Source organism: Lipotes vexillifer, unplaced genomic scaffold (genome assembly GCF_000442215.2).
Source record: "Lipotes vexillifer unplaced genomic scaffold, Lipotes_vexillifer_v1.1 scaffold4328, whole genome shotgun sequence".
Taxonomy (NCBI): domain Eukaryota; kingdom Metazoa; phylum Chordata; class Mammalia; order Artiodactyla; family Lipotidae; genus Lipotes; species Lipotes vexillifer.
Window position 1 is genome coordinate 7,283 of NW_006785146.1, and position 24,679 is coordinate 31,961.

General features: G+C 53.3%; 1 protein-coding gene across 1 annotated transcript in view; it reads right to left on the bottom strand.

Moving 5' to 3' along the window:
• Positions 1 to 295: 295 nt before the first annotated feature.
• Positions 296 to 24,679, bottom strand: part of LOC103090145 (nuclear pore membrane glycoprotein 210) — a gene marked incomplete at its 3' end in the record, with an annotated part of 49,252 nt that continues 24,868 nt past the window's right edge. The window contains exons 6-14 of the mRNA XM_007457208.1: positions 23,298 to 23,430; positions 17,179 to 17,337; positions 16,548 to 16,616; positions 14,753 to 14,859; positions 13,672 to 13,812; positions 12,640 to 12,777; positions 11,521 to 11,676; positions 9,814 to 10,012; positions 296 to 441 (exon numbers count right to left, since the gene is read on the bottom strand). Coding sequence (XP_007457270.1) covers positions 296 to 441; positions 9,814 to 10,012; positions 11,521 to 11,676; positions 12,640 to 12,777; positions 13,672 to 13,812; positions 14,753 to 14,859; positions 16,548 to 16,616; positions 17,179 to 17,337; positions 23,298 to 23,430 — 1,248 coding nt within the window. The remainder of the gene's footprint in view (positions 442 to 9,813; positions 10,013 to 11,520; positions 11,677 to 12,639; positions 12,778 to 13,671; positions 13,813 to 14,752; positions 14,860 to 16,547; positions 16,617 to 17,178; positions 17,338 to 23,297; positions 23,431 to 24,679) is intronic.

Consider the following 24,679-nt stretch of genomic DNA (forward strand, 5'->3'; position numbering starts at 1 on the left):
GCCATTGTCCCCACCCCAGGGTTCTGTGGAGACCCTGCAGGGTGAGTCTCTACTGGACCAGGAGCCCCTCTGTCCCGATCCGTGTGGGAATCATTTCATCCACAAGGATGTCGGCACTCACTGTCTGCCACCAGGGAGGCCCAGCCCCTGTTCCATACTCCTGATTTCAGCTTGACAATCACCTCTGTAGCTGTCCCCAAAGCTATTCTGAACAATCAGTGTTTTAACACACATTCACCAGAGCAGATGGATAATTTGCATCAGGGAAGCGGGGGAGGGTAGGGCTGGGGCTCACCTTGAGGGGCAGGTAGGAGGCAATGGTGATGCGGGCGCTCAGGTGGATGTGGCCGTGCTTGTAGCTCACGAGGAGCGCGGTATAGCCCTGGGCCTCTGCCCTCACCGTGACACCACTGCAGTGCTCAGGCCCCGGCCGCAGCCTCCCTGCAACAAGAGAACCACGAGGTCACTGAGACCTTGCCTCTGCCGGGAAAGACAGGACAGGCTGACCACCCTCTTCCATCCTGGGCTTGAAACGAATCTTTTTAACTTACCATTTTAAAGTATAATTACCATACCAAAGAGCACATGACACATTGTAAGCACACAACTCACAATTTTTCCCCCACAAGCTGAACACGCTCAGTTTCCAGGACCAGGATCAAGAAACAGTATGACCTGCACACTACCCCTGGGATCTCCTGTGGACTCTTCTGGTCAGGAGCCCCACCCCAGAGGAAAACCACTGTTCACTGACTTTTAAGAGCACAGCTGAATTCTGCTGGCTCTGGACTCCATGAGAAGGGAACCGCCTTGGTACCTGCCCCCTTCAACTCAACACTGGCGGTGAGATTCCACCTTATGTTTCGCACGCTGTAGATCTTCCATTCACATTTGTGCGTTATGCTGCCGTGTGAACAGACAGCGGTTTCTCCATGCTACAAGGACCACGCGGGGCTGTGACGAGTCGCGCTGCTGTGCGCGTGTGTGCGTGTTTCTTTGGGGACGTATTCACCTCTTTGGAGGGGTGCACCCCGAGGAGTGGGAGTGCAGATAATGGGAGTGTGTGCTCAGCTTCCCTCATTATCGCCAATTACCTTTCCCAAAATGGCTGATGGACTTACGCTGCCTCTAGTGGCTGTGAAACAACCCTGCCAATCCTTGGTAAATATTGTCCATCTTTCATTAATTAAAAAAAATTCTGGTAAAATAGGCATTAACATAAACTTTTACCATGGTAACAACGTTTCCAGTTCAGTGGCATTAGGTACATTCACACTGTTGTGAACCACCACCCATCTCCAGACCACTTCTCATCTCGCAAAACTGAAACTCTGAACCCATTAAATATAACTTCTCAACCCTCATCCCCTCTAGCCCCTGGCAACCACCATTCTACTCTCTGTCTATATGAATTAATGCTGCTATAAACATGGACATACAAGTATTTCATCAAGATTCTGCTTGCAATTATTTTGGGTATATACCCAGAAATGGGACTGCTGGATCATATAGCAGTTCCATGTTTACTGTCTTTTTCTTTATTTTTTTGCCTGCATCAGGTCTTGGTTTTGGCACACGGCATCTTCGTTGAGGCACGTGGGATCTTTCATTGTGGCATGCAGGCTTCTCTCTAGTTGTGGCGTGAGGGCTTCTCTCTCTAGTCGTGGCACGTGGGTTTTCTCTCTCTAGTTGTGGCACCGGGCTCCAGGGCACATGGGCTCTGTAGTTTGTGGCATGCGGGCTCTCTCATTGAGGCCCGCGAGCTCAGTAGTCATGGCATGCGGGCTTAGTTGCCCCAGGGCATATGGGATCTTACTTCCCCGGATCGAACTCGCGTCGCCTGCGTTGGAAGGCGGATTCTCTACCACTGGACCACCGGGGAAGTCCCCAATGTTTAATTTTTTCATGATCCTCCATACTGTTTTCCACAGTGGCTGCACCATTTTACATTCCCACCAACAGAGCACAAGGGTTTTAAATATCTCCACATCCTCAGCAACACTTGTTTTTTTTCCGTCTTTTTGCTAGGAGCCATCCTAAATGGGTTTAGGTGGTATCTCACTGTGGTCTTAATTTGAATTTATATCATCATTAGAGATGCTGAATTTATATCATGATTAGAGATGATCTTTTCATATACTGGTTGGCCATTTGTATATCATCTTTAGAGCAATGTCTATTCAAATTCTTCTTCCATTTTTTTCATTAGCTTATTTGTTTTATTATTGTCAACTTGTAGGAGTTCTTTATACATCCTATAAATTTATTTATTTATTTATTTATGGCTGCACTGGGTCTCCGTTGCTGTGCACGGGCTTTCTCTAGTTGCGGCGAGTGGGGGCTACTCTTCGTTGTGGTGTGCAGGCTTCTCCTTGCAGTGGCTTCTCTTGTTGCGAAGCACCGGCTCTGGACGCCTGGGCTTCAGTAGTTGTGGCGCACGGGCTCAGTAGTTGTGGCTCGTGGGCTCTAGAGCGCAGGCTCAGTAGTTGTGACGCACGGGCTTAGCTGCTCCGCGGCATGTGGGATCTTCCTCTAATTTTTTAGCAGAAGGATAAGTGTTAGCTCTTTAATTCACCTGTGAAGCCATCAGGTCCAAGGACTTTGTCAGGAAGCTTTTGATTACTGATGCCGTCACCTTCCTAGTAATGAGTCTATCCAGATTTTCTATTTCTTTGTGACTCGGTCTAGGCAGGTTTTGTATTTGTTGTATTATCCAGGTTATCCAATTCGTTAGGGTACAATTGTTCATAATCCTTTTTATTTCTCCACAGCCACGGATAATGTCTCCACGTTCACTTCTATTTTAATAGTTTGTCTCCTCTTTTTTTCTTAGTCAGTCTAGCTAACAGGCTGCCAACTTTGCTAATCTTTCCAAAGCACCAACTTTGGGTTTTGTTGATTTTCTCTATTGCTTTCCTATTCTCTGTTTTATCTCTGCTCTAATTTTTATTGTCAGCTGCCTTCTGCTAGCTTTGGGTTTAATTCATTCATTCTTCTTCTAGTTTTCTAAGCTGTACAAAGTGAGGTTATTGATTTGAGATCTTGTTTTGCAGTGTAAGCACTTATAGCTATAAATTACCCTCTTAGCACTGTTCTGCTGTGTCCCTAAGTCTGGTACGTCCTGTTTCGTTTTCCTTCATCTCTAAGTAATTTCTAATTCCCCTTGTGATTCTTTGACAAAATTGTTCTTTATGAGTATGTTATGTAATTTCCACACATTTGTGAATTTCCCACTTTTCCTCTGTTACTGATTTCTAACTTCATCCCACTGTGGTTGGAGAAGATACCTTGTATGATATCTATCTTTGAAAATCTACTAAGACATAAGTTGTACTCTAACAGGTGGTCTGTCCTGGAGAAGGCCCCACGCACACTTGTGTGCTGTGTTGGTGGGTGGGGTCGCATGTGTCTTAGATCTGGTTGGTTCACTGTGTTGTTCAAGTCCTCTACTTCCTTGCTCATCCTCTGTGTGGTTGTTCTATCCATCCCTGAGAGTGGGGTATTGAAGGCTCCAACTATTATTTAGAACCGACTATTTCTCCCTCACTTATGCCCATTTTTGCTTCATATATCTTGATGATCTGTCATGTTTAGTTTTATCTTCCAGCCATACTGAATATACAGCGTTTTGTCTGCTGTAACAATTTCTGACTTAAAGTCTATTTGTCTGAGGTTAGTATAACCAACAGGCTCTCTTATGGTTACTGTTTGCATGGCATGGACTGTCTTTTTCAGTCCTTTCATGTTCAAATTTTGTGTCTTTTTTTTTAATTTATTTTTTCTTTTTGGCTGCATTGGGCGTTCATTGCTGCACGCGGGCTTTCTCTACTTGTGGCGAGCGGGGCTGCTCTTCGTTGTGATGCGTGGGCTTCTCATTGCGGTGGCTCCTCTTGCTGAGAAGCACAGGCTCTAGCCACACAGGCTTCAGTAGTTGTGGCTCACGAGCTGTACAGCACAGGCTCAGTAGTTGTGGCGCACGGGCTTAGTTGCTCCGCGGCATGTGGGATCTTCCCGGACCAGGGCTGGAACCCGTGTCCCCTGCATTGGCAGGCAGATACTTAACCACTGCGCCACCAGGGAAGTCCCAACTTTTTTGTGTCTTTGGAACTAAAATGAGTCTCTTATAGATAGCATGGCGCGGATCATACATTTTTATCCATTCTACTAATCTGCCTTTTGTTTGGAGAATTTAATCCATTTACAGTTAAAATAATTACTAAAGACATTTCTTTTACTCTGCTGTTTGTTTTCTACATGCCTTCTGGCTCTTTTGTTCCTCATTTCCTGCATGGCCATCTTCTTTTGCTCTTAGCTGATTTTTTGTAGTGAATCATTTTACTGCCCTTCTCATTTCCTATTGTGTACATTCTATGGCTATTTTCTTTCTGGTTACCATAGGATTATATTTAACATCCTAAAGTTATAATGGTCTAATGCCAATTTACACCAGCGTAACTTCAATAACATAAAAACTCTGCTCCTGTACAGCTCTGACCCCACCCCCTTTCAGTTACTGATGTCACAGAATTACACCTTTATGCAGCATGTGTCCAAAAACAGACTGTGTTTTTTGAAACTACATTAGTCTCTTAAATCAAGCAGAAAACAAAAAGTGGAGCTACCAACTGAAGTTACAATAGCACCAGCTTTTCTAATCATCTGTGTATTTACTTAATTTCTTCACAGGGCTTTGTCCTTCATTTCAACCTGAAGGATGCCCCTCGTTGCACCCAGGTCTGGTGGTAAAGGTCGCTCAGCTTTGGTTGATCTGGGAAAGTCTAAATTTCTCCCTCAGTTTTGAAGGACAGCTTTGCCAGATATAGGATTCTTGGTTGACAGCTTTTTTCCTTCAACACTTTGAATACATCAAGCCCACGCCGTCTGGCCTCCAAGGTTTCTGATGAGAAATCTGATCTTACTGGAGAAAATCAGATGAAAACTAACTTCCTCGGGCTTCCCTGGTGGCGCAGTGGTTGAGAGTCCACCTGCCGATGCAGGGGACACAGGCTTGTGCCCCGGTCCGGGAAGATCCCACATGCCGCAGAGCGGCTGGGCCCGTGAGCCATGGCTGCTGAGCCTGTGCGTCCAGAGCCTGTGCTCCGCAACGGGAGAGGCCATAACAGTGAGAGGCCCGCATACCACAAAAAAAACAAAAACAAAAAAAACAAAAAACCCCCTAACTTTCTCTCAGCTCTACAGATGCTAACAATGTACCTTCACACCCAGGCCAGGTCTCTACTCGTCTTCCATGCAGTTTCTTCATATGCATTACTTCCTGGAGCCGACAGTTCTTAGAATTGATAGTAAATGAATTCCCCTTTTTTTTTTTTGTGAAGAATCGCTCTTTAATTGCGCAGGGATGGCCCACAGGTGTAGCAGGAAGGACCACACAGAGAACACCTGGATTCCAGGTCTAGCTTTGCTCAAGCCAAGCGGTCCTTGCTGAGTTACTTGTTATAGGAATCATCGCAGAGAGCTAGGCAAACAGAAGGCATTTGTGTTTTCCTCTTTTAATCCCTAGATCAATTGTTTCCAGACTCCAGTATTTTCCGGACCAGCAAAATTGTTCACTTTGTCTTACTGGACTGCTCGGTGAGCCGCTGGAATAGATAATAATCATTTGTAATTAGAACATCAATTCTTTGTAGGTAAGTAGGTGTCTTTGGGTTGTTTTAAAAGCCCTTCAATAGTACTTTCCTTTAACTCCCAAAGAGACTAAATATTCCTCCTGTTATTTTCTTGCCTCTATCCTTGTGCCAGTAAGGCTTTTTCAAAAAAATACATAGCACAAAGGAAAATTTGGGGCCAATGAATTCCTATTTAAATTCTATTCTAATTGTTTCTTCTGTGTGGGTTAGTTGGATTGTGAGCTCCACAAGGCGAAGTCTGGAATCACCTCTCAACATCCCAGGTTTTCAAATACTACGTATTTGACATAATAACAAAAATAATAAAGATACTTATCTTATCGTGCCTTATGCAACAGAGCATTTTCCTATAGTGTCATGATGTCAGTTGAGTTGTAGTATTATTTTAAGACCAGAGTTTAAGGAAAAGGAATTCAACATTTCAAGTGTTGATATTATAAGGTCTTTAAAAGCCAAAATTATTACACATTTTCAAACTAGAAATGAAAAGGCACTGAATTATCCTACAGTTTTAATTTCGAATAAAGTATATATCAATCTCTAATAACCCACATAAACAAAAAGCTCTTTACGTCCTTTTATTTTAAGACTAAAGGGGTCTTGAGACCAATCAGTGAGAAAACCACTGTAGTTTATCCCCATCTGTGACTGGTCCGTTTCTTGCTCTGACCTCATAAGGTGCCACTGTGATGTATTTACAGAAAACCTATATAAGTCCCTGATAGACCCAGGTTTTTGGTCCTTATAGCCCAGGAAGCTGCCTTTGGTGACCTGATAGCCTTGGACCCAGAGTTGGCTTTTTCCACTCAGCCCCCCCATTTTGTTTATATTTTTCATTTTTCCTCTACTCTTTTATTTTTCTTTATTTTCTTTTTTAAAAATTTTCTTTGTTCTTTTTCTCATTTTATCTTAAATATTTTTCTTAGTATTTTAGTATAGTTAGAATTGTTGGTATAGCTAGCATAGTTAGTGTAGTTAGTATTTATTAGCATGGTAAGTATAGTTAGCGTTGTTAGTTAATATTGCCAGTTAGTGTAGTTAGCAGGTGACCATGGTGCAGGGCCTCACTGAAGCCTCCCTGCTGACAAGGAGGCTCGTATGGACTGTTCCAGGCTCCTCAGGACCACTGGCCGAGGTAGCTTCGCCAAGGTGACATTGGCCCAGATGGCCATCAGGGTCGTTAAGTTAACTCAGCAGAGCTCCTCCAGCCTCCAGGCACTTTTCCACGAAGTCCACAGCATGAAGGTTTTAAATCACCCAGCATCACAAAGTTATCCGAGGTGACTGACCAGAGGAGACCTGTTGGACCGTTTACAGGACCACGGCCGCAGGACAGACGGAGGCCCGGGGCACATGGGCAGCTGGTCTCCGCCCTGCAGCACGGCCACCAGGAGGGGATTGAGCCTGGGACCTGAGCCAGGATACCTCCTCTCTGAGGATGAGATGGACACGACAGCTGCAGACTTGGGCCCCGGCGTGAGTTCGTGGGCAGAGGAGCCTCGCGTCCCCAAGCGGCTACACGGGGACAAAGTGGGCGGCCTGAGGAGCGCCAGGAGTCAGGGCAGAGGCCAGAGAGCCCGCCGGTCCCCCAGCCAGCCTGGAGGCGAGGAACACCACCTCCAGCCCAGCCCTGTGGCAGGGCCCGGGGCCTCCCCTCCCCCCACAGCACCAGCTGCCACACTGGAGCCTCAGAGAAAGCCGCACGCCCCCAGGGCGGGACCCTCCTGGGCACCCTGACGCTGGGACCCCAGCCTTGCCCTCTGGCAGCCAGAACCGGCAGCGGGTGGCTGGGAGAGTCTTTGAACTTTATCGGAAGGCATCTACGTTTCAGGCTGCCCGGCAAGAAGCGTCACAACAAAGTGAGCCCAGTGTGACCCCTTTTGGACGGCGGAGGAAGGGCAGACCGCACTCCCCGCATTTAAATGCAGAGCAAGAGGCGCGGAGCCAGGAGCCTGGCGACACTCCCGGGGCCACGTGGGGCCATGAGGGATGCATCGTGCTGCTCTGAGCACGTGTGGCGTTTCTTTGGGGGGCGTATTTCAGCATTTCTGTCGGGTGTGTCCCAAGGAGTGCAGGATTTCACTTCCGGTCCTTAGCACATATGTTCAGCTTTCGTCACTTTTGCCAACTATCCTTCCCAAAATGGCTGTGTCGAGTCACGCTGCTACTCACAGTGGCACTACATCCCTGCCAATACTTGGTATCTTCCACCTGTTTAAAAAATGCCATTCTGGTGGAATTTTATAGTTTTCTTTCCAAACATTTAGAAAGAAATCATGCTGTGAAGCTCCGCAAGCCTGTCCCCTAGATTCTGCAGCTAACATCTGTTTCTGTTTCTCTGCTGCATATCTATCCACCACCTTCCCATCCATCAGTCCATCCCACTTTCTCATGCCTCGAAAAGTGAGCCGTGGGACTTCCCTGGCAGTCCAGTGGTTGAGACTTCGCCTTCCAATTCAGGGGGTGCAGGTTCGATCCTTGGTCGGGGAGCTAAGATCCCACGTGCCTCATGGGCAAAAAACCAAAACATAAAACAGAAGCAATATTGTAACAAATTGAATAAAGACTTTAAAAAAATGGTCGACATCAAAAAAATCTTAAAGAAAAAACAAAAAATGAGCCGCAGGCATCAGTGCACTTCATCCTAAACGCTTTCGCACACACATAATTATCTGCAGGTCAGTATTTCTTTAGGGTTCTTTTTCTCTTAAGGTCAAATTTACACAGGTGAAACGCACAGATCTGGAGCAGAGCACGCCAGGAATTCTGATACATGCAGAGCTGGGACCTAGGACTGTGGAACCCAAACCCTGTCCATTATCCTTTATTCCTGGGACCTCCTGGCTGCAGCCTGTGGACGCCCCTCCAGGATGCGCGTGGGGGGGGCGGTGCAAGCAGTAGGCTCCTCTCCTGCCACTGGTGGGCCTCTCTCTCCCACACTGATGTTTCCTTCCACCCTAAACGATGGCCTCACTGGGGACACAGTCCATAAAGTCCGGTTTCTCCTGGACAGTCAGAGAGGATGCAGCAGCACCTCCAGGGAAGGATGTGAATGTGATGATGTCCAGGGACGTTCTGTGTCGTCTGAGCAGCTTCACACTCAAACGGCTCTGTGAGTGCCGACAACCACGGTGGCGGCGTGGAAAGCTGCTCGGTCCCACAGGCAAGCCTACAAACACCTCTGCTGTCAAGCTTCCTGAACTCTGCCAGCATCACGTGGTCACTCCTCTGCTCCAAAACCAGCGGTGGCCCCCACTTCTGGCCCCTGAGGTCCATGCCCCCTCAAGCCCCCCGTGATTCCGGATTCGACAGGTTCTGACACTCCAGGCCACTGTGTGCACACACACCCCACGTGTGTGCCCGCGAACGCTGCTCCCCGCCCACTCTAACCCTGCCCAGAGCATACTCACCATCAGTCCTTGGTTTTCATCATCTGCAATCGGAGAGCATTCCCTGGGTTGATTCCCCTGGGAGGCCCTGCTTCCCGGGGGACTAAGGATGCAGGGTCAGTGTCGGACACACCCAGCTCCATATCCCTCGTGGCCCGGGAACCTCACGGGACCTTGGGCAGTGCGACGCAGCCTCAGTCTCTTCGTCTGACACGTGACCCAACCACAGCCCCTCCTCCCACAGTGGCTGTGACGCCTGGTGAGGTCACGCACGCCAAGTGCACGTGCCACGCCCGGAAGGGTTGACACCCTATAAGACGGTGGCTGAGCACAGCTGCCACCATCACCACCGATATCACTGCCCAGCCTTGCAGGGGGTGCTTGGCTTCGATGGCCCTGGAGGGATGGACCGTGCAGTCACTAAGGTGTTATAATTCTGTAACCCGTCAGAACCCCTATTGGCAGTGTATCCTGAGCACCTGTCACATTCCAGGCACTGCAACGGGCATGGTGACATGCGCTTCTACTTCGGATGACACCCGTTTTAGAGATGTGGAAGCTGAGGCTCAGAAAGCCAAGTGACATGCAATCACATGGCAGTAAGATCCAGACCAGACCACTGCTGATGGTGGACAAAGGGACAAATGCCATTTCTCAGGCTATGACCGTGCTGCTGGTTCAGCCACTGAATTAGGAATCTGGGGCAGCCCACGCTGAGAACCCAGGCCGTCGGCCCCAACCCTGCCGTCCGGCGGCCACTCACAGTGCTGCTTTACCTGGGAGCGGCTGGAACACGCCCTGGTTCTCCATCTCCACCGCCAAGTCGAAGTGGGAGCAGTCGCTCAGCGTGACCACCTCGTCAGCCCCACCGGGCATGAGGCCGTGGATCCTCAGGGGCAGCTCCAGGCTCTGGCCCATGCTGGCCTCCACCGGGCACGGGGCGAACTCCATGCCGCTGGGCTCGATCACGTACACCTGGAGGACAGGGGCGTGCACTGTCGACAGGCTCCTCGGAGAAGGAACAGCCGCTGCTCAGCTTTCCTGAGACCCTGTGTATGAGCACTGAGGACCCATCGGTGAGAGGCCTGAGCTTGGGGGACACGATGGTGTGTACTGGGGGTGGGGAGACCTTCAGGACAGAGCTGTCAGGGAAGAGGCCTCTCGGAGCAGGCGCTGTAGAAGCTCAGACCTGGGAGCCACGTCAGAGGCAGCCAGACAAAGGGCTGGGAAGGCGAGACAGTCCGTGCAAAGGTCCTGAGGCACATACGGCTCAGCGCATTGGAGGAACATAAAGGTGGTGAGTGTGCAGGGTGAGAGGGGCATCACCAACAACACTGATACTTACACCACACACACTTCTCACACGCCAGGCTCTGTTCCAGGAACAGAACGAACTCATCCCATCCTCTCAGCCTCCTTGTTAAGAAGGTTCTATTATCAACCTACCTGCCTGATGAGGAACCTGGCACGGGAGGTTAAGAGCCTGCTCGGCTGGAGCACGGTGGTGTCTGGACCAGGCAGGCGGCCCTGGAAGCCAGGTTCTGACCACTACACATGCTCAGGAACTGTCCTCAGGCTCTGGGCTGAGCAGCCAGGTGAGACGGGCACATTTACTGCGATAAAGAAGCTTGGGGGCAAGGGACGGGGCAACCTGGCCACAGATTATCCAAATACTTGACAATTGTGCTGCAGTTAAGGGGTCTCAGTTATAACCCTCCTTACACGAGTTAGATGGATCTTTAGGTAGGTGCGTGTGGATCGAAATAAAAAGAGGAGAAAAACCTGTACGTCAATGTCCCAAACAGTGTAGAAGGTTGGGGATGGACGCACTACATATGGAGCTTTCATGTCAGCCCTAAATGAGGTAATAAACAGGCTGAGATCAGGGTCAGTCGGACAGGAAAGAGTTGGGGTCCGGAGGCCACCAGGTGGGGCTGGCAGAGGCTCGGCTGCAGGTGGCCACTCCCACCTTTGGCCTTTGCTGAGTTGGTCCCACGTCACTTGGGACGAACACCAGGTGTAGGGGCCCCGTGCAGGGACTCCCGACTTGGACCTGAACAGGAGTCAGAGGAAAGGAATGGGGCCAGTCTCTTGGAGTCTGGGAGCTTTCCCTTCACTGTGAATTTACAACCCTACGCCCAGTGGCCCTTCCAACTTGGAGATTCATAGCTTTCAGGTTGGGGCTATCTTCTAGAATGACTCCTTTGAATACCTCATGTCTCTGGGTCCTCTGGTCTCCCTTCCAGAAACCCAGCTGGTTCCATCCCTGCCTGGTGTGGGATGGGACGACCATGTCCCTGAATTGGCCATGAGCTCAGGGGCAGGGCTGGACCTGACACCCGATGCCCTCACCACCACCACCAAAGCCAAGTGCAAGACCGAGGGCGAAAGGGTGTTTCTGAATTAAGCCTGAGGCTGGTTAAGACGGTGGCTGCAGACCACCACCCGAGCCTCCTCGCGGCCGACCTGGCCCAAGGTCTTACCTTCATCTCACCGAAATGTAGCGGGTTCTGCACATCATGTGCCTGGATCACACTGAGTCCAGTGTCACTGCCTGTGGTCATCACGCCCTTGACGGTGACCGTGGCAACCACAGAGCTCGAGGAAGACCAGCTGAAGTTCCCACTCCCACCGTGGGCCTGGGGAGGGAAATCATCATCAGGTCAGCCCACCCGCCCGTCCCTTGGTCCCTCTCTCACACGCAGTCGGCATTGTGCCACAACGTGGTGACATGTGGCATCAGCCAACGTCTGGCTGGCACTGCCTCTGCCCCTCGCTCTTCCCACCCTGTCTCTTTCTGGTCCTCATATTCTGGGGACCTTGTGGCTGACACGAGCGTATGCAAATGCCCATGACAGTGGCCCCAGGACCCAGGGGCACCTCCCGAGCTCAGGCTGGAATGGGAAGACCCATGCCCCAGAGCCAGGTGCGGGACTCGGCTTCCCTGCCCCCTCCTGACATAGACCCCTGCCCGCTTCGAGTCAACTGCCGTGAAGTCAAGGACAGCCCAGAGGCTTCCAGACCAGGGGCCGCCATCCCAGGACCCTAGAGGGGCCAAGAAGGTGACACACCTGAGTGAAGAGGCAGTGGGTCCCAGTACCCACACAGGACACCTGTCCTCACTGCCGTGAGACAGCAAAAACTGATGGGACGGGGCTGGCCACATGGGCTCTAGCCCCGACGGGCATCGGGCCCTGCCACTAACGCCAGGTGGGCACGTGAACAACAAAGACCCAGAACACCTTAGATGTGACAGAGTTGGAGACGCCTTCCCCTCGAATTCCAAATTTTTCTCTAAAGATCTTTACACTGTTTCTGGAAAACAATAATTTTTTTTACAAAAAGAAACACGTGTGGAAGTTAAATCCATGTTCAGGACTTTCTTTATCACGCTTTCTTTACTATTTTTCAAGGTTTTTTCCTAATTACCAAAATATGCTGCTGTGATAGAAACCTCAGACAATACAGAAAGCATGAAGACTCTTATTTTGAATTCTCTCCTGACCACTAGAAGGTAATTATAGTAGAAACAGAATGGACGTAAAACCCCAACTCCATGGAGACACCCAAAGGAATGCACCCAGATGGGGTCTCACGGTTACCTTTATCGTGTACTGGTAGGCGCCCGTCTTTGGTTGCCAGGGAAACGTCAAGATGCTTGGATAGAGGGTGATGGGGACATGGATTTCCACCTCCTGCTGGTTCCACACAGGCACCCGCAACGTGTGGACCCCTCCATCCTGCAAGGGGGTGAGGGTGCCATATGCCACCATGATAACCAGGTCAGCACTCAAGCAGGCCCCCGCCCCTCCCTGAGGACTGGTACCCAGGGTAGATTTTTCAGTTGTGGGGGAGTGGGAAGGAAGATGCCAGGTACCCTGCAGCCTTCTCCATCTCCATAGAGACGGCTTTTAGTGGCTCTGCAACAGCCACTCAAATGCTGCTTGACCGCATCCTCACAGCACCCCTGACGGGATGGACGTGGTTATCCACAGTTTACGGATGGAGAAATCTAGTCATGGGGCGTGACAGCAACTTGCCCAAAACCTCCAGAACAGAGGCGGTAGGAGCCTCCCTTTGGTAGGAATCTCTGCCTGGTTCACAGGCCGTTTCTGCCGCTGCCAGGTCCGGGAGAGGTTTGTGTGGGGTAGGAAGATAAGAACACCCAGGCCAAGCTTCCAATCAGTCAAATCTGCTCCCACCGAAACTGACTGGCCTTTTAAATACAGGGGGAAATTTAAAAACTGTAAAGAATCCGAGCAGCCAGAACAGCCAAAGAGATGCTCGTGGGTCCTGGTCAGCGCATGGCTGGACACATGGGCCCGACACTGCTCCCAACAAGGGATTCTACCCCCAGTCTCAGAGGTGCAGGCTCACTTTTACAGGGGCCAGCAAAGGGCAGAGGAAGAGGGGCTCTGGCCCAGCACAGGGACAGGGGACAGGCAAAGGCCAAACCCCCTACCCCCAGACACCACTGTGAGCCCAGAGCAGGAGGGACCCCCGTGGTACCCACGACAGCAGTGTACTCTTGGGGTCCCTACTCCCCCGGGCTCACGTCCAGCCTGGTTTGACGTTTCCGTCTGCGAAGGCCCCGGGGGGGCGGGGGGGGCGGGCCGAGGGAGGTGCCAACTTGCCTGGTCCACCACGGAGGTGAGGGCGGCGTCGATGGCTGTCTGGCCCCTCTTTGTCGCCCTGACATGATGGTATGACCCATTCTGGGAAGAAGCCAGAACCTCAAAGAACTCCGCAGGGAGCATGGTTTCGATGTGGATGTTCTGAAAGGTGAGGCAGGAAGGTGAGAGGAGCTCCCAGGACAACTCAGGGACGTTGGGATGCAGGAAAGAAGTCGTGTGGCCCCAAAACAGCAGCCAGGCCAGGTTGATGAACCACACGAAGCCCTGGATCTGAGCTCTGAGTGCTCTGGCCTCTGACCTCTGACCCCTCCCAGGCTGCCTTCCCCTCGTGACCCGAGGACCTGGCGCTCGCAAGCCCGAAGGCTACTGTTGGCTCTCAGACCCTGCGGTCCCAACAAGGAAACCACCAAGTACAAAAAAGGACATCAAAAGCCCTTAGAGCGAATTTCACCCAAAATGGTGATCGGCCGAGTCTTTGTCTAGTAACACAAGGAAGGCAGTGGCTTCGGCAGAGAGGCTGAAGGGGAACCTCGCCCCCTCCTTGAAACCTCAGACCCCACGAGGAAGGTCCGGAGATTCTCATGATCCTGGGAATTTCTCACCAAGGACCAAACACGGCCGAGACTTCTTTCCACCTGCCCATTTGTGATGTTCTTTCCAGAGCCAGGAAGCTACTGAGCTTGGCCTCAGTCAAGGGGCCTTCTGGACAGGTTGCAGGTATTCCTGGCCCTGAGGCTCTGCAGTGCTGTGAGGTCCCCGGGCTAATGAGGGGCAGGAGGGCAGCGGGCAGATGCCACCTCTGCGGCACCGCCTTCGCGACCCTGCTGCCCGGGGCCTCCTCTCCCAGCTCCAGCCCTGTAGGAAGCGGGGCCCCTGGTGCAGACGCACAGGCTGACAGGCTCTTGAGACGCCCGAGGGGTCCCAGGACAGTGTCTTCCATAGACCCAGCCGCACCGCCAGGAAGCACCCCAACTCAGCCTGCCTACTCAGGGCCCCCTGTGTTTGGGGGCTGCTCGTTGGGCAGCTGCTCCAGGAGAGGCACCCCACCCCCCAACTCCATCAGGCCCGAAGGGGGACTCACATCTGACAGGTAGACCTTGTTGCCGGACTTGTCAAGCACTTCGACGGTGATTTCGTACAGGCGGCCGGTCTCGAGCACCCACCTGCCACCAGGGTGGACTGTGAACCCTACAAAACACGCAGACACAGAGCCTCAGTGCTGAAGCCACAGGGGCCTGTGGCTGAGGGACAGGATGGCACCAGGCCTGGTCAGCACCGAGGCCCCAAGGCCGCCCCTCTGCACTGCTCCGGGGAGGAACGAGCTGTACGTGACGGTGAGATCTAATGCCCATATCAGGCCTGAGCCCTCAGAACCTGAGCTGACCTCAGATGCACCAGGACCAAACATTCCCCACCGGCTGCCCCAGGGCCCATTCAAACTTGACCCTATCCACGGTGGCTCTGACCCACAGTGAGACTACACTCTGAACCCACAGTAGGTCTACACTCTGAGTCCATTGTGAGTCTGTGTTCTGAATCTATAGTAGATCTATGCTCTGAATCCACAGTGAGTCTGCACTCTGAACCCACAGTAGGTCTATGCTCTGAGTGCACAATAGGTCTACACCCTGAATCCTTAGTGAGTCTACAGCCTGAATCCACAGAGAGCCTACACCCTGAATCCACTGTGAGTCTACACTCTGAATCCACAGTAGGCACACGTGCTGAATCCACAGAGAGCCTACACCCTGAATCCACCGTGACTCTACACCCTGAATCCACAGTGAGTCTACACTCTGAATCCACCGTGGGTCTACCCCCTGAATCCACAGTAGGTCTACACTCTGAGCGCTCTCCCTGTGAGCCGGTCCTGCCCTCCCAGGCCTCCAGCTCTGTTCCCACACACGATGCCGCCAGCTGCTGGCTGACCCCTGCAAGGCCAGGTGCTTCCCACCTCCACACCATCACCTGAGCTGTGCCTCTGCCAGGATAGCGAACTCACACAAGAGCAGCTTCTGAGAAAACGCCTGCCTGGAGCACCATCTCCCAGAAGCCCTTCCGCTGCACTCATATTTACTAACTCTTTACCACTGTCGTCACCATCTGTTTGCAGTGGTCTCTCCCTGCAAAACCAAGCACAAGGCCCCCACTTCCCTCCTCCAGACTCCAGTGCCCCGCACGTGCCAGACAGACGGAAGGTACCAAGGGTTCTGAGCGGATGGCGCTCCCAAGACACACAGGGCCACCCTGCCCGAGGTCACTACATGTCAGCGTGGGTCTCACCCAACAGCAGCCTCACTCAGCAGCCAACAAGAGGACCAGGGGGCTGCTGGGCATCAGCCAACAGCTCTCTCACCTGAACCACCTCAGGGCGCCCAACAGGAGAGGTGGCTCAGGCCCAGGTAACACGTGTGTCCAGACACCTTTCCAGGGGTTGTCTCTACGGCAGCTCCTGGGCCCTGGCTGTGCCCGTCCGGGTCCTCCAGGGCTGTGGACTCCTCCCCTCCTCTCTCGGCCTCAAGCCTCCCCCTCTCTTCCGCCAAGGCAGCTTCCAAACGTCCATAGCCATGGTGAGGTCTGGGCAGAGCCCTGGTATAAAACCAGAAGACACAGCCCTCCCCCACTGTACCCTATCCTGTTTCTCTCCCTGCAGAGCTGGCCACCAGCCGACCTTGGTCTACCCTCTGCTTATTCTGTGCACAGACAGGGGAAGGGCTGGGGTGGGGGGCAGCCCCAGGAAGGGCAGGTTGGCACTGATGTCCCCGGCCTCCCCGCTGGCAGAGCTGGCCAGAGTGAAGCATTTCCTGGGGGGCTGTTACTTTTATTTGACTTTTTAACTCCTGTGATCACAAACAACCCAGGATGCCCACACTCACCCAGGTACCCGGGTTCCACCACGTAGATGGTGCTATTGGGTAACCGGGAAGCGCCCTGCATGCGAATACCTGGATTCTGAATTAAGGAACAAACAAACCAGCTGGCAGGCGTCCGCTTGGCTCCCATGGCTTCGTTATCATCAACATCACGTGGGGAGAGCAGGGGATGGGAAGGTCCCGGCCTGAGGCCATGCACAGCACAGGCCGCTTCCAGAATCAGCGGCCACAGGGCGCCTCGTCCACTCCAAAAGGGGGCCCTCTGCAAGGACCCTGGAGACCACCCGGGGCATGCGAACAAGCTGGGGACATGTGACAACCCACATGCTGGTGTGGAAACAGCCTCGGCCAGGCCCCTCAGATGAGACCAGAGGACGTTCCAGAGGCAGGGTTGGGGCTCCTCTCCGGCCACCACCCCTCACCTCAGAACCTCTCCAGCAAGTCTCCCCAGAGGTGAGCGATTCCACTCAGCTCGGGTGGGATTTTGGTCCTTTCTGATGTTCAGACCTTGAGGGAAAACGGGGCTATTTTTAGCCTCGCCAAGCTTTCAGGGAGAAAAGTGACTTGACTTCCAAACAGCACATCTCCTGTGCAAGACACGCAGATGCATGCGCGCTGCCCGGGAAAAGGATACTCCTGTGGCCGAGGACCAGGTTGCTCTGTCCCAGCTGCACTGCGGTGACCAACGATGTGTCCTGGGCCAAGACCGCCACAGGCCGGCCCGGGTCTCCCTCGGGGCCCCAGACGTTGTTCTGAAGCTGTAGCTGGTACTGATCGGAGGGCATCGAGAGCTCTGGCCGCCCAGAAACAAAGAAGAGCAAAGAGGGGAGAGAGAGCAAAAACAGGAAATGTTAAAAGTCAATGTCACCTCCTTCCCCCTCCCCAATCCCTGGACCCTGCTGTCAGTACAGCTGCTTGATTTCTTCGCTTAATTTTTTTTCAGTGCTTTAAATTTTAATAATATTCTCCACGCCTGTGGACAAACCTGACACTCTCCATGAATTTTCAGAGGCAATCACTTTTTTGTGGATGCCATGAGCAGCTTTCTTTTCTAAAATTAAGCACAGCCTGTGACTCAAACTGCCAGATGCTGGCAGGATACCAACATCAGACCCTTTCCTGTTCATCACGGAAGCAAGGGAACTCTGCTTCTGCATTGAGGGGCCCAGGGTGCGGCTCACTGGACCCAGGGGTCCTTTGGGGGTTTCCAAATAACCCACTCACTGTGCCTGCGTATGTGGCCCCGTTCCAGCCCTCTTGCATGAGAGAGGGACAGGATGCAGGGACCACAGACAGCTTCCCTGCTCACCACTGGGGTCCCAGGCAGGGGCTGCCATGGGAGGCACCCAGGACAAGGATCCTGGAGGAGTTTCAGCTAGAACATCCTTCAAAACTCCCAGGAATTCTGAAAGGGGGGCAACTTGCCCACCTCTTGTCCCAGGGTATCTGTTGTGTGCTCCAATAAGTCCCCAAGGGCTCCTGGGGCCCCAATCCAGCCCTGCTATCACCCGCTGAGGGTGACGGGTCATCCTGTAGGCTGCCCTTCCGTGGCCAGGAGGCCCACGTTCTCCTAGGAGACCCGGTCTCTGACCCCTCCCTACCCTGGCTGACCCCCCAGATGTGCTTCTGATTGTCAGAACCCCCCACTCCCACCCCATGCAGGGTCCGGGGAGGACCATGGAGCTCCGGGGGCGGTGGGTCCGAGCCCAGAATGACAAGGAGCCCACTGCCCTGCCTCCGAGCCCAGCCCATCAGGCAGCCCAGCACGCACTCGCTCTGGGAGGCCATGGCTCAGGGTGCGATGGGTCCTTTACCAGCTGAGTCTTGGACGCAGGAACCCCTGTCCCACACCCGTCCTTTTTCCAACCTCAGCACAATTTATCCCAGTAATTTCCAGCATTCCTGTCACCCGAGTTCTTTTCAGACATTGACTCCCTCAGCCAGCTCGTCCTCCCCACATCTTGTTCTGTCTAATAGGTTGGTTACTGGGCCGGGCACATCTACAGCACCAGCACCAGGCACCGAGCAGCAAGGGGAGAAGGCTGTGCCCCCTCTCCGTGCTGGGAACGCTGCCCATGGCCTCACAGACACCCCTCCTCCAGGCCCCTCTCTTCCCTCGCCTGCCCCACTGGCGGGGGTGTCTGCAGGTCATCACTGGAGCTCCAGGGGGGAGGAACCCGGGCAGCCCCCTGACCACTGCAGCCCCCCAGCAGTGCCTGCAGTACAGCGTAGGGGCTCCGTAAAGGGACCTGCGAGAAAGGAAGCCACTACTTAACGGAAGGCAGGCAGACATCGGGAAACAAAAATATGGAAGGCAAGAAGGAACATTACATGTTTAAGGAAGAAAGGCTGAAAGAAAATACGAAGAACTAATTTGGGGTAACTGCCCTCTCACCTGTAATTCTCTGAACCTTCTGCGGGATGCCGTGCAAGACAGGGGCTTGCCAAAATTCATGTTCCCTGTAATGATGTCATGCCCTGACTTTCCTGTCTAGCAGCCAGTTAAAAATGACAGCGATGTGAATTGTATCTCAATTAAAAAACAAAACAAAACAACACAACCCATGAAAACAAAGGGACAGTGAGCTTCCACCCGATGTCTTGTTCTCGGTGGACCTTTGCAGGCTCCTCCCCCATCTGTTCCCCTAGAGCATCTGTCTGGAATCCACTCCAGCCCTGTGGCGCCCGTTAGCGTGAGTCACGTAGGTGTGTTTATTTCTGGAGGCGTTTTCCATCTCATTACCAAACAGATGCAAGAGAGGCAGCTTTACTTCCTGTCCGGGGGTATCTTTCATGTGCCCCATTCTTTAATTTTTTTTTTTTTTTTTTTGCACTACACGGGTCTCTCACTGTTGTGGCCTCTCCCATTGCTGAGCACAGGCTCCGGACGCGCAGGCTCAGCGGCCATGGCTCACGGGCCCAGCCGCTCCGCGGCATGTGGGATCTTCCCGGACCGGGGCACTAACCCGTGTCCCCTGCATCGGCAGGCGAACTCTCAACCACTGCGCCATCAGGGAAGCCCAGCGTGCCCCATTCTTTGACTTCTACCGTAGGTCAGTGAGCAAACCCCAAAGTTCTCTGGGTGTCTTGGGATGTGCTGTCCATCTGGGCCATGCACCAAAGGGTAAGCTCTGAATCCCTCTTTACTAAATCCCCTCTAACCTCCCTGGTGGGGGCACAGCTCCCCGCCCTCATCTGCCCTCACAAAGGGGCCACCCGCCCTGCCCTGGGAGAACAGAAAGCCCTTGCTGTGCTCCTCTGGGGCCCAGCACCACTCGACCCTGCAGGACTGATTAAGGCCAAGGACCCGACAGCTTTGTGACTGTCAGGCATTCTGTGCCTCGGTTTCTTCGTCCGTAAAACAGGGTATTAATGCAACCCACCGCACAGAGTTGTTGGGTCATAATGTGAAAAGCACAACACCTAGGAAATTCTCATGACGGTCAGATGTTCCAGACTGTCTCCATCAGGCCACAATGTGTTCGAGACAGTGCTCTGGTGGAGAAGGTATTTCTGAGAAGCCCCTGTGGGTGCCCTCTGGCCTTTCAACTTGTCTCCACTGCGTTCCCCCTGAGGATGCAGGGGCAGGGTCCTGAGAACTCCACCGCTGAGCCATCTGCCCTTTAAGAGTCTCAGAAAGCCACACCCAGGTCTGTCCCTTTGCTTTTAGACTCTGCTTCCCTAAAGTCTGAGGTGCAGGCCAGGCTCTGGCCAGGACCCCCAGCCCAGCTTCGTACACAACCCGCCTGCATGGTGACAGGTGCTAAAGAGCTGGACGTTGCATGCCGAGCACACGGAGATGCTTGGGACCCCCCAGTCTACTGCCCTTCAGCAGGGCACCCCGTGTGGGAGAGAACCGGGCCTCGGGGCAGGAGGGTCCTGTCCTCGGCTCTGAGGCCTCCCCAGGGCTGCAGCGCCCTGCCACACAGTAATGACTGACCAGACCCACTGCCCTCAGACTTTCAGACCCAACTATGGACCACGCCCAGGCTGCTCGGATGCTGAAGCATTGACACGCTTCTTAACTGATGCCCTGTATCACAGACAGAGCAGCCAGCAACCTGGGGGAAGCACCCGCCCAGACATGCGTCCAAGCGCTCGGGCCTAGAATGGGACACTCTTGTACCCGAGATACCCGTGTCCCCTGCATCGGCAGGCGAACTCTCAACCACTGCGCCATCAGGGAAGCCCAGCGTGCCCCATTCTTTGACTTCTACCGTAGGTCAGTGAGCAAACCCCAAAGTTCTCTGGGTGTCTTGGGATGTGCTGTCCATCTGGGCCATGCACCAAAGGGTAAGCTCTGAATCCCTCTTTACTAAATCCCCTCTAACCTCCCTGGTGGGGGCACAGCTCCCCGCCCTCATCTGCCCTCACAAAGGGGCCACCCGCCCTGCCCTGGGAGAACAGAAAGCCCTTGCTGTGCTCCTCTGGGGCCCAGCACCACTCGACCCTGCAGGACTGATTAAGGCCAAGGACCCGACAGCTTTGTGACTGTCAGGCATTCTGTGCCTCGGTTTCTTCGTCCGTAAAACAGGGTATTAATGCAACCCACCGCACAGAGTTGTTGGGTCATAATGTGAAAAGCACAACACCTAGGAAATTCTCATGACGGTCAGATGTTCCAGACTGTCTCCATCAGGCCACAATGTGTTCGAGACAGTGCTCTGGTGGAGAAGGTATTTCTGAGAAGCCCCTGTGGGTGCCCTCTGGCCTTTCAACTTGTCTCCACTGCGTTCCCCCTGAGGATGCAGGGGCAGGGTCCTGAGAACTCCACCGCTGAGCCATCTGCCCTTTAAGAGTCTCAGAAAGCCACACCCAGGTCTGTCCCTTTGCTTTTAGACTCTGCTTCCCTAAAGTCTGAGGTGCAGGCCAGGCTCTGGCCAGGACCCCCAGCCCAGCTTCGTACACAACCCGCCTGCATGGTGACAGGTGCTAAAGAGCTGGACGTTGCATGCCGAGCACACGGAGATGCTTGGGACCCCCCAGTCTACTGCCCTTCAGCAGGGCACCCCGTGTGGGAGAGAACCGGGCCTCGGGGCAGGAGGGTCCTGTCCTCGGCTCTGAGGCCTCCCCAGGGCTGCAGCGCCCTGCCACACAGTAATGACTGACCAGACCCACTGCCCTCAGACTTTCAGACCCAACTATGGACCACGCCCAGGCTGCTCGGATGCTGAAGCATTGACACGCTTCTTAACTGATGCCCTGTATCACAGACAGAGCAGCCAGCAACCTGGGGGAAGCACCCGCCCAGACATGCGTCCAAGCGCTCGGGCCTAGAATGGGACACTCTTGTACCCGAGATACTAGATGATCTGTGCTCTGACCAAGAAATGTGTGTAAACTAAACAAAAAGGTGATAACGACAGCAATTCTTAGGAGGCTTGGGGCTGCATTAAGAACACTCACCACTGGGCTTCCCTGATGGCGCAGTGGTTGGGAGTCCGCCTGCCGATGCAGGGGACACGGGTTCCTGCCCCGGTCTGGGAAGATCCCACATGCCGTGGAGCGGCTGGGCCCGTGAGCCATGGCCGCTGAGCCTGTGCCTCTGGAGCCTGTGCTCCGCAACGGAAGAGGCCACAACAGTGAGAGGCCCACGTACCGCAAAAAAAAAAAAAAAAAGAACACTCACCACTGAAAATGCATCACATGTACACGGCACTTGAGAATTTCCAGAAAAAATCCACGTCCATTAATTCATTCCGCCCTCAGCACAGGCAGAAAGGCTTTGAGGGCTCCAAGAGAGGGCTTCCCTGGTGGCGCAGCGGTTGAGAATCCTCCTGCCAATGCAGGGGACGTGGGTTCGAGCCCTGGTCTGGGAGGATCCCACATGCTGCGGAGCAGCTGGGCCCGTGAGCCACAACTGCTGAGCCTGCGCGTCTGGAGCCTGTGCTCCGCAGCAATAGAGGCCGCGAAGGTGAGAGGCCCGCGCACTGCGATGAAGAGTGGCCCCAGCTTGCCGCAACTCGAGAAAGCCCACGCACAGAAACGAAGACCCAACACAGCCAAAAATAAGTAAATAAATAAATATTTTTTTAAAAAAAAAAAAGAGAGAGAGAGAAACTGAGGCCCAAAAGGGAGCGGTGTCTTGCCAAGGCTGCCCAGCAGTCAGTGGCAGACCCACTGGCAAAACCCAGTCCAAAGTGAAGCTCATGGCTTCGGACATTCTTAAAACAAAGGGATATAAACCCAAAAAGATGGAAAGCAGGGTCTCCAAGAGATATTTGTACACCTATGTTCATAGCAGCACTATTTACAACAGCCAAGAGGTGGAAGCAAAGCGAGCGTCCATCAATGGCTGAGTGTCTAAAACGTGGTCTATACAGACAATGGAATGTTATTTGGCCATGAAAAGGAAGGAGATTCTGACACCTGCTACAACATGGATGAACCTTGAGGACATTCAGCTCAGTGAAATAAGCCAGACACAGAAGGACAAATACGACATGATTCCACTTATACGAGGTCCCGAGAACAGTCAGATTCATAGGAACAGAAAGTACAGGGGTGGTTGTCAGGGTCTGGGGAAGGGGGATGGGGAGTTCAGTGTTTGATGGGCACAGGGTTTCAGTCTGGGAACGTGAGAAAATTCTGGCAATAGATGGTGGTGATGGTTGCACAAAATGTGAATGTAATCAACGTCACTAAAATTAACACTTAAAAATAGTGAAAATGGTATATTTTAGGTTATGCCTATTTCACCACGATAAAAAAAACTCACGTTGCCATGAGTACCGAGCTGAGCTGGTGACCCACCTGTAATCTTTCCTTGCCTTATCTTCTGCACCTTGTAGCGGATGGATGTCCCCACCATGAGGTAGACGTCATAAGCTGGGTTCAGAAGGATGTTCTCCAAAATCAGCAGCCTGACCTCCGCGGGGCGGACGTTCTTAGCATGAGGAAGACAGAAAAGGTGAGGTGAGCCCGGAGTAGGGGTCAGGGTGAGCAAGAGAAAGTGTCTTTAGAACTTTTCAGTCTGTTCACGTGGGCACAGGGAGATTAGGGTGAGAACACAAGGCAGCACCTCTGGACACCCCAGAACCCCAGGGGAGCCCTGTGGTACAGCAGGCAGCCATTTAGACGTCACTGCCAAAGTATACCGAGCCAGGAGTGATGGCTATGGATACAGAGGCCACTAGGGGCCCAGGGGCTCCACCCACAAAAGCCCCAAAGGCCGGTGCTGGGGGCCGTACTCCTGCGTCCCACAGGACCCTGACGATTGGAGAGACTATTCTTGGCGGGACACCACCCCTAGGGCACTGCACAGATAGCAGACCGACACACGCTGGGCTTTCTGAGAAAGAAGCTTATCTGCCTGCGCAGAGGGGCCCACAGAGGGCTCTCAGGAACGGGGGGCGGGGAGGGCACCGTCACAGCCCCTCTCCTCACTTGAGCGCACCTGTTTCTTACAGAAAGGAGTATATACCCCCCTCTGACTCTGGCAGCTGCTGCCAGAGAACGTGTCTCCATGCCCATCTCCGGTGCCCAGCCGTGGGCTCTTGGGTCCCGCAGGACTGGAACCAACGGAGGAAGAGTTCTTAATCAGCTACCAGCCCCAGGGCACAGCAGAGAAACCCGATCTTTCTGGAAAGAGGCCCATTAGCTAATCATCACGGCTGCACCTGAGGGGCGGCTTCTAATTAAACAATATCTAAGGGCTGACAGTAAACCCTTCCTGAGGCCTTGGGGGTTGGAGGGACATACGTTCAATGCCCTCCCTCTGCCCCACTCCAGAGCACCGGCATCTCTAGGAGGGGGGCTCTTATACGTGTCTAGGACCCCAGCTCTTACACCTGGTGCCCTGGGTTTTGCGGCTGCCGCCCAGGGGATGCCCCTGGATCACCTGGCCCTGGGGGCCCTTGGGCCCCACAGGACCGTCAATCAGAGACAGTGCTTGGGCTACGACCCGCGACACTGCACACACAGCTGACTGACACCCCCCCAGCCATTAGGTGGAAGAGGCCTACCTGCTGGAAAGAGGCTTTGGCCTGGAGGGCAGGCTTCAGGGTTGTCACATGTAGGGTCTACAGAGGGGCTCTCGGGGAACGTAGGCTGGGGACATTATCTTTGTACCCCCATTGCCTCACTACAGCTCATGGCATCTCCCAGAAAGGAGCCCGCACCCTTGTCTGGAGCCC